The sequence below is a fragment of the Manacus vitellinus genome, unplaced genomic scaffold (assembly GCF_001715985.3).
Source record: "Manacus vitellinus isolate BGI_N305 unplaced genomic scaffold, ASM171598v3 scaffold_25_pilon, whole genome shotgun sequence".
NCBI lineage: Eukaryota > Metazoa > Chordata > Aves > Passeriformes > Pipridae > Manacus > Manacus vitellinus.
This window is the reverse complement of record NW_021939882.1, coordinates 9,419,834-9,428,412: the sequence shown is the minus strand read 5'-3', so window position 1 is coordinate 9,428,412 and position 8,579 is coordinate 9,419,834. Positions and strand designations below refer to the sequence as shown.

General features: G+C 53.1%; 1 protein-coding gene across 1 annotated transcript in view; it reads left to right on the top strand.

Moving 5' to 3' along the window:
* Positions 1–6,545: 6,545 nt before the first annotated feature.
* Positions 6,546–8,579, top strand: part of TMEM173 (transmembrane protein 173) — an 8,551-nt gene continuing 6,517 nt past the window's right edge. The window contains exon 1 of the mRNA XM_029960199.1: positions 6,546–6,557. Within this exon, the coding sequence (XP_029816059.1) occupies positions 6,546–6,557 (12 nt within the window). The remainder of the gene's footprint in view (positions 6,558–8,579) is intronic.

Sequence of the window (8,579 nt, the reverse complement as noted above, 5' to 3'; positions counted from 1 at the left end):
CGGGGTCGGGACGGGACGGGACACCCCGCCCGGCAGCAACCTGAGGAGTGGCTTGGGGATGGCACATGCTGTGTGTTTAGTTCAGGGACGACACGAGGGCACAATATTAGAGATTCGTGGAATGGCCTGGGTTGGAAAGGGATCCTGGAAGTTCCATCGCCTTCCAACCCCCTGCCATGTGCAGAGACACCTTCCACTAGCCCAGGTTGTTCCAACCTGGTCTTGGACACTTCCAGGGATGGGGCAGACACAGCTTCTCTGGACAACCTGTGCCAGAGCATCACCACCTCACAGGGAACAATTTCTTCCTAATATTTAATCTAAACCTACTTCCTTACACTGTGAAGCCATTCTCCCTTGTCCTGTTCCTCCATCCGTTGCCCCAAGACCCTCTCCAGCTCCCCTGGAGCCCTTTCAGGCCCTGGAAGTGGCTCTCAGCTCTCCCTGGGGCCTTCCCTTCTCCAGATGAACTCCCCCAGCTCTCCCAGCCTGGCTCCAGAGCAGAGGGGCTCCAGCACTCAGAGCATCTCCATGGCCTCCTCTGGACTCTCTCCAGCAGCTCCACGTCCTTGTGCTGTTGTTCCCCAGAGCTGGAGGCAGCTCTGCAGGGGGGGGTCCCAGAGGAATCCCCCATCCCCTGCTGCCCACGCTGTGGGATCAGCCTGGCACACGGAGGGGTTCTGGGTCCCAGTTCACGTGGCTGGGGCAAATTGAGTCTTCCCCTCTGTCTCAGGTTTGGGGGCCAGTGCCTGGTGATGCCAGGCCCCTTCCAAGTTGGCAGTGCTGCTCCTGAGACAAGGGAAAAAAGTGCCAGCAGCATTTCTAACCACGGTTGGAAGTCATAACACTTTCCAAGAAGGCATCAGATTTGTCCCGTTACAGGAAGGGCTGGTCTCACACAGATTTTTCTCTTGTGTGACTAGAGTTTTTATTGAATTTTGCCACAATTTGCTGTTATTGCCTGTCTTCTTCTCCCCTCACACTGCAGCAGGGTTGTTTGCCACTGCTCTTTTCTATCCCACACCTCCCCTGCACCTCTTGGCAGAGAGGCAGGAATGGCTTAAACAGGAGATTTTAGAGGTAAATAACATAGTGATAGGACTAGAAATAATGGGTAAAAATGGAAAGAGGGGAAATTTAGGTTAGATATTTGGAAGAAATTGTTCCCTGTGAGGGTGGTGATGCCCTGGCACAGGTTGCCCAGAGAAGCTGTGTCTGCCCCATCCCTGGAAGTGTCCAAGGCCAGGTTGGAGCAACCTGGGCTAGTGGAAGGTGTCCCTGCCCATGGCAGGGGCTGGGACTGGAGGGTCCCTGGTGCTGCTCCCCCTGGGACCAGGCTCCTGCAACAGTCCAAGCTTTCTGGTGTCTTTAGCAAAGGGCATGTTTTGAATTAATTTATCTTCCCTCCTTCACATTTGGTATGGCAGAAATAAACCACAGATTCATAAAAATGGCTTTTTGGGTGGGTTTTATTTGTCAGTGGTTTGGTTTTTTTTTTCCAACTACTTTGGGTCATTTTGTGGCTCTTTTCCCTCCTTCCTGTTGCCTTTTGGGTTATTGGACGCCCCTTGATTGCTGAACTCCAGACAACCCTGCACAGCTCATTGATCTGATGTCCCAGCACAAGGGAGTCTTCTCCTTCCTCAGGAATGTCTTTGGAAACAACCTTCTCCCATTCCTGGGGAAATTTTCCAAGTACCTTCAAGTCACAGCTCCAAGAACTTCACATCAGCCAAGATTAAAGTAACCTTTTTCCTGTATTCTCAGGAAAGGTGTTGGATTTCATCTCCAAAAAGAGACGGGCAAATAGTTTTGTTGTGCTTCTGGTACCAGGGAAAATGATGAGCTGCTGTTTGTTGCCAGCTGGAGGTGAATTTTTCCAAGAGATGAGAAACGGGAGCAGGAAAGTCATTTTCATAATGTTTTTTTCACAAGGTCAGACCTGTGACACCCAGGATTGAGGTTTCATAGAATCTTAGAATCCAGGATGGTTTGGGCTGGAAGGGACCTTAAAGCTCCTCTGATTCCACCCCCTGCCGTGGGCAGGGACACCTTCCACTAGACCAGGTTGCTCCAAGCCCCGTCCAACCTGGCCTTGGACACTTCCAGGGATGGGGCAATCACAGCTTCTCTGGGCAACCTGTGCCAGGGCCTCCCCACCCTCACAGCCAGGAATTCCTTCCCAATATCCCATCTAACCCTTCCTGCTGTCAATGGGAAGCCATTCCCCCTTGTCCTGTCACTCCATCCCTTGTCAACAGTCCCTCTCCAGCTCTCCTGGAGCCCCTTTAGGCCCTGGAAGGGTCTCTCAGCTCTCCCTGGAGCCTTCTCTTCTCCAGGTGAACCCTCCAGCTCTCTCAGCCTGGCTCCAGAGCAGAGGGGCTTTAGCTCTTGGAGCCTCTCTGTGGCCTCCTCTGGACTCTTTCCAGCAGCTCCACGTCCTCCTTCTGTTGTTCCCCAGGGCTGGGGCAGCTCTGCAGGGGGGTCTCCCCTGAGGGTGCAGAGAGGCAGAGTCCCCCCTCCCCTGCTGCCCACGGTCCTTGTTTGGGAGGTAAATGTTGTCTCACTTTGCTGTTCGTGCTGCCCCTCACATACCCCCCCATGGCATTTTAGGAGACATTCCTCCTGCAGATTCCTGCCTTCTGTCTCCCCGGGAGGGAACAGGTCCTGCAGCCCCTGTGGGTACAATGGTCTCTCATCCCAGGGACACCACTGTGCTCTTGGCTCCTATTCCAGAGGGAAGCACTGAGGGCTCTGCTCCCTGTGCCTGCCAACACCATCCCGTGCCAACACCTCCTGCTCCCAAACAGCAGAGCATCACTGGGGGAGTTCTCTGAGTCCTGCCTTGTCCTCAGATGACTCCTGTCTCCATGAGCCTTTCCTTCATCTCCCTCTGAACAGCTCTGCTCCACAGGGTCAGGTTGCAGTGATGTATTAGGGGAAAAAACCTCTAAGTGATTAGGAAAGGCACAAGAATTTAAAGGAACACAAACTTCCCAGCTGAGCTGGCTAAATCTGGTTTTTTAGGCTTTGGTAACCTTTGAGACCTTTCTTAGAAGTTGGAGAAAGGTCAGTCTAAAGGAGGGAAACACAACTGGGAAAGAAAAAAACCCCAGTGTTGGGCACACACATAATGTTGAGCAAGGTTCAAAGAAAAAAAACTCCCTGAAAAATGGTCCAGGAGCAGCTCCTGTCCCAAAGGTGCTCTGCCCAGCAGTACCACCCCAGTCATGGAATCATGCAGTGGTTTGGGTTGGAAGGCACAATAAAGCTCAACTCATTCCACCCCCTGCCATGGGCAGGGACACCTTCCACTAGCCCAGGTTGCTCCAAGCCCCATCCAACCTGGCCTTGGACACTTCCAGGGATGGGGCAGCCACAGCTTCTCTGGGCAACCTGTGCCAGGATCTCACCACCCTCACAGCCAAGAATTCCTTCCCCACATCCCATCTAACCCTGCCCTCTGGCAGTGGGAAGCCATTCCCCCTTGTCCTGTTATTCCAGGACCTTGTCCAAAGTCCCTCTCCAGCTATCCTGGAGCTCCTTGAGGCACTGGAAGGGCTCCAAGATCTCCCCAGAACCTTCTCTTTTCCAGGCTGAACCATGGAAGTTCTGGAGCAGAGCCTTAAAGATCCTGAGATAGGTTAGCCAGGCTGACAGCTAAAAGCCTCTTGGTCCCAAAGGGAATTCAGTTCAAAGCGTTTCTGAAAGGAACTTCTGAGCTTCCATACCCAAGTTGCCGTGCGTGTCACGAGGAGACTCCACATCAACCGCAGCTTGTCCCTCTCCCGCTGCCACTCCCAGGCTTGGCTGTATCCAGATGCCAGGGCAACCATTGTCCCCTCCATCAGGAGACCAGATGGACCCGTATCCACAGGAACACTTGTCAAGGAGCTCCTTCTGTGGGGTTTCAACCCAGGGGGAAGTGCCCTGGAAATGCTCTTTTTAATTTTGTCCCAGTCCCACGGAGTTTGTGCCAGTGGAACCTGGGACATCACAACCAGGAAGAAAGTGCATGGAACCATTCCCATATTAGTTTTGAAATTCTAGGTGACTCAAATAGATGAGTCTTACTATGAAATGATTGGGTTTCTTTCAATACTGGCACAGGCTGCCCAGAGCAGTGGTGGAGTCCCCAGCCTGGAGGGGTTTAAAAGACATGTGGATGTGGCACTTGGGAGCCCCTGCTCCAAAGTGATTTCCCATTTCTGAAGTCCTTCATGGGATGAATCCAATCCAGGACTGTCACAATTTTTAAACTTAACAGAAGTAACTTGTGAAGAGACTTGCTCTTGTTCTCAGTTAAATGTGTTTAAAACTGAGTTGGTCTGAGAAAGTGTGAAAACTTTTATTCTTTAAATAAAGCCAAGATTGGGGGGGTTGGGCTTTTTTATTTTTATTTTTTAAATAAACAATGACAGGGCAGTCATGGAATGGTTAAACCTCCTCAAAGAGAAACAACAAGAGCTTTTGGGGCAGAAATCAGTGCTGGCAGCTTTGGGCAAGCCCTGAAGTCTTTGTCCCCATGTTCCCAGGACACCCTCCTGTCAGGGAGTTGTAGAGAGGGAGAAGGTCACCCCTGAGACTCTTTTTCTTCAGGCTGAGCCCCCCCCCACTCCCTCAGCTGCTCCTGGTGTTCCAGACCCTTCCTCAGCTCCATTGCCCTTCTCTTGACACGCTCCAACCCCTCAATGTCCTTCTTGTGAGGGCCCAGAACTGACTCCAGGACTTGAGGTATGGTCTCAGCAGTGCAGGGGACAGTCATGGGACCTGGAGGGGACCTGGAGGAGCTATCTAAGGCATTTTGAAAAGCTTATTTTCAAAGAAAATGGAGCATCTGAGATGCTCCAGCCCAAGAAAAAGGTGGCTGAGGTCTGAAGCCATCAGTGATTTGGGGAGGAGGAAAGGGCTGGTTCATGTCCCCCTAGCACAAGAACAGTGACACCCAACCAACACCAGCCTGTGACAGCTCCAAAATGAGCAAAAATGGTTTCTCCACCCAACACTGATGATCCTTGTGGGTCCTTTCCAAGTCAGGATATTCCTGATTTTATGAAACTGCTTGGCTGAGCGAGTGAGACACGACGTGTGCTCGGGAGCTGGAGGAAGCAGGTCCTGCTGCCACCAGATTTTACCCAGCACACGGTGGCTCCTCACTGCACCAGAGACTGGCCTGGCTCACATACAGTATTGCAGAGCACTTTATTTTTGCTATTCTGTGTCAATAAAGCAGCCCCATCTCACAGGACCTCTGGGGGACACTGTTGGTGCAACTGCAGCACTAAAAACACCGACTGCAGCACTTTTTAGCCGGGGGACTGAAAAAAAGGGACCAAAGCCACTTTTGACACCAGCCTGGCATCAGAACCCCATCCCTGCAGGTATCCCCAGTGAAAAGCTGTCACTGGGCACCCTGCCCTTGGGGTGGAGCCAGCAGCTCTACCTGCTCTTGCAGGGCAACAGAAAAAAAGGGGATTAAAGGAAGGAAGCGCTGCTGCTGTGCCCATCCTGAAGAGCTGGCTCTGTCGTGCTGCTGCCTGCCTTCACCCAGGGGAAACAGGGTGTTCCTGGCCTGGCTTTTGGCTGGGGACATTCCATGTGCATCCAGCACCTGCTCTGATCACCTTCAGCCCCCACATTGGCCCCAGCTCCTGGAGTATGAAGGGATTAATCCCCCTTGCACCTAAGGCACCTCATGCAGAGCAGTCTGTGGCTCTCCAGAGAGCAGGGCTCAGAATTTCAGGCAGATTCACAACATCCTACTGATCTCAGTGAGGTCAGCAGTGTTTGTAGACTGCTTTACAAAGTGTCAGCTTCTGTGCCCAACTAAACCTCAAGCAGGTGTCAGCACCAGCCTGGTTGGAGATGCCTTGGCACTGGTCTGGGAAGGTCCTTGCTGGGTTTTTTTATACATCTAAAATCTTTCAGTGTCACTCATGACTTTTCTCTGCTGGAGGGAACAACAGCAAACCGGGATAGAGGGAACTTCAATCAAGGCACTATCTGGAAAAGCAAATTGTTGGCCAGAGCAGGGCAGGGAGGACAGTATGGGCAGTTTTGGTGCTGCCACTTCTTGTTGGCTGTGCAGGGGCATGGGCAGCACTGGGCTCTCCGTTCCCAGGCAAGCTCAGATGTTGCAGGTGTCCAGAGGAGGCCAGGGAGATGCTCTAAGAGCTAAAACCCCTCTGCTCTGGAGCCAGGCTGGGAGAGCTGGGGGGGTTCACCTGGAGAAGAGAAGGCTCCAGGGAGACCTGAGAGCCTCTTCCAGTGCCTAAAGGGGCTCCAGGAGAGCTGGAGAGGGACTGTGGACAAGGGCTGGAGGGAAGCAGGACAGGGGGGAATCGGCTTCCACATGCCAGAGGGCAGGGTTAGATGGGATATTGGGAAGGAATTCTTCCCTGTGAGGGTGGGGAGGCCCTGGCACAGGTTGCCCAGAGAAGCTGTGGCTGCCCCATCCCTGGAAGTGTCCAAGGCCAGGCTGGACAGGGCTTGGAGCAACCTGGGCTAGTGGAGGGTCCCTGCCCATGGCAGGGGGGTGGAACGAGATGAGCTTTCAAGTACCTTCCAGCCTAAACCATCCTGTAGTCTAAGATTCTGTGGAATCTTATTCCTGGAGTTTAAACTCAGTTCTCAGACTGGACACCACATCTTTGCTCTGAACAGAAGTGAAAGAGGCAGAGGGAGGCTCTGTGGGCAGGAGAGCCACCAGCTGCTTGAAAGGACCTGCAAAAAGGGCTCTGGGAAGCCAGGCAGCCCCTCCACAGCACTGAAGAGCCACACTGAGCAGGCTGTGCAAGACCAGCTGGAATGGGACAACCTTTCTCCCAGCACTGGAGGAGGAAGTCATTCTCTTGGTGTTTTATCCAACCTTTGTGTTGGCAAAGCAAACAACATGTTGGCTGTACCCACAGGCCCTCCTGGGGCTGGGAACACTGGCCAGATGGTTTGCTGGGGTTTCTAAGGTTCCACCAAATCAAGCAGCTCACTGCCAGTCCCTCCCTTCCTCCCACCCTCTGGGTTTGAAAATGCTTGAACTGTGTCCAGGGAAAGGCAGTGGAGCTGGGGAAGGGTCTGGAGCACCATGAGAACTGAGAGAGCTGGTGGGGCTCAGCCTGGAGAAAAGGAGGCTCAAGGGGAACCTCCTCACTCTCTGCTACTCCCTGACAGGAGGGGGGAGTCGGGGGATGGATGACCTCTGCTCCCAGGAACAAGGGACAGGACAAGGGGAAATGGCCTCAAGTTATGTTGGGGGGTTTAGGTTGGATATTAGGGAAAATTTCTTCATGGAAAGGGTGGTCAGGCACCGGCACAGCTGCCCATGGCAGTGCTAGAGTCACCATCCCTGGAGGGATTTAAAAGCTGTGTGGATGTGGCACTTGGGGACATCGTTTAATGGTGGCCTTGGCAGTGCAGGATTAATGGCTGAACTTGATGGTCTCAAGGGTCTTTTCCAATCTAAGTGACTCTAATATTCTAATTAAGTGTGACCTGTGGGCACATCTGAATCAAGATCCATGTGCTGTGGGCCTGCAACAGCCTGTGGAGCCCCCGGCAGTGTGGGTCTGTGGGGACTGTGAGGGTGTCCCGGCACCCAGGGGCATTCCTGGGCAGAAAGCAACAGCACCCAGAGCACATTCTGGACAGTCACGCCCTTGCTCAGCCTGTATCCACCTGGTTTGGCTCCATGGAGGCTGCAGGTGACCATGCTAAGGGTTTTGCTGAAGTGAAAGTGCTCCCTCATCCTCACAGCCAGTTTTCCTGCCATTCCAGGTAGTCAGGTTGGTCAGGTGTGACGTGGCCTTTGTAAATTCCTGCTGACTGTGCTCTTCTCATCCTTTGGGTGCTTGGCACTGATTGCTGGGAGGATTTGCTCCCTCACCTTCCCAGGGACAGAGGTGACGTTGGGCAGGCTGTGGTTCACCTGCTGGAGCTGGATGTGAGGTTTGCCCTCTCCCACTCAGCAGGAACATCCCAATTGCTACAACCTTCCAAAGAGATCAGAGAGGAGCCTTGTCAGGGCATTGTCCACCTCCCTCAGCATCCTTGAGTGCATCCCACCTGCTCCTATGGGCTTGTGTATGTGCAGGTGGCTCAAGTGTGTCCTAAGTCAACCTTCCTCTAGCATGGATGATGCCTCACCAGTGAAGACTCTGCTGCTGTAACCAGGGATCTGAGAGGATTTAGGGCAAACTTCAGCAACAACAAATGAGTCAAAGAAGCCTTTGAGTACTTCAGCTCCTCTGAGTCTGTGGTCACTGGGTCCAGGTCTCCCTCAGCCTTCCTTCTGCTGCCAGCGTGCTTCTAGGAGCCTCCTCATTCCCCTCCACATCCATTACTGATTCATTTGCCCTTCACATCCCACTGCAGCTGAGCTTTGTCTATGTATCCTGTACAACTTAGGCAACACCTCTCCTGTCTCCCCAGGTGGCCTGTGCCCGCTTCCACTTTCTGGGTACTTCCTTCTTCCACCTGAGCTCAGTCAGGCATTCCCTGTTAACTGCTGGTAGATTCTGCCCCACTCACTTGACCTCCTCCAGACAGCAGCGACCCACTCTTGTGCTTGGAGGAGGTGGTCCATG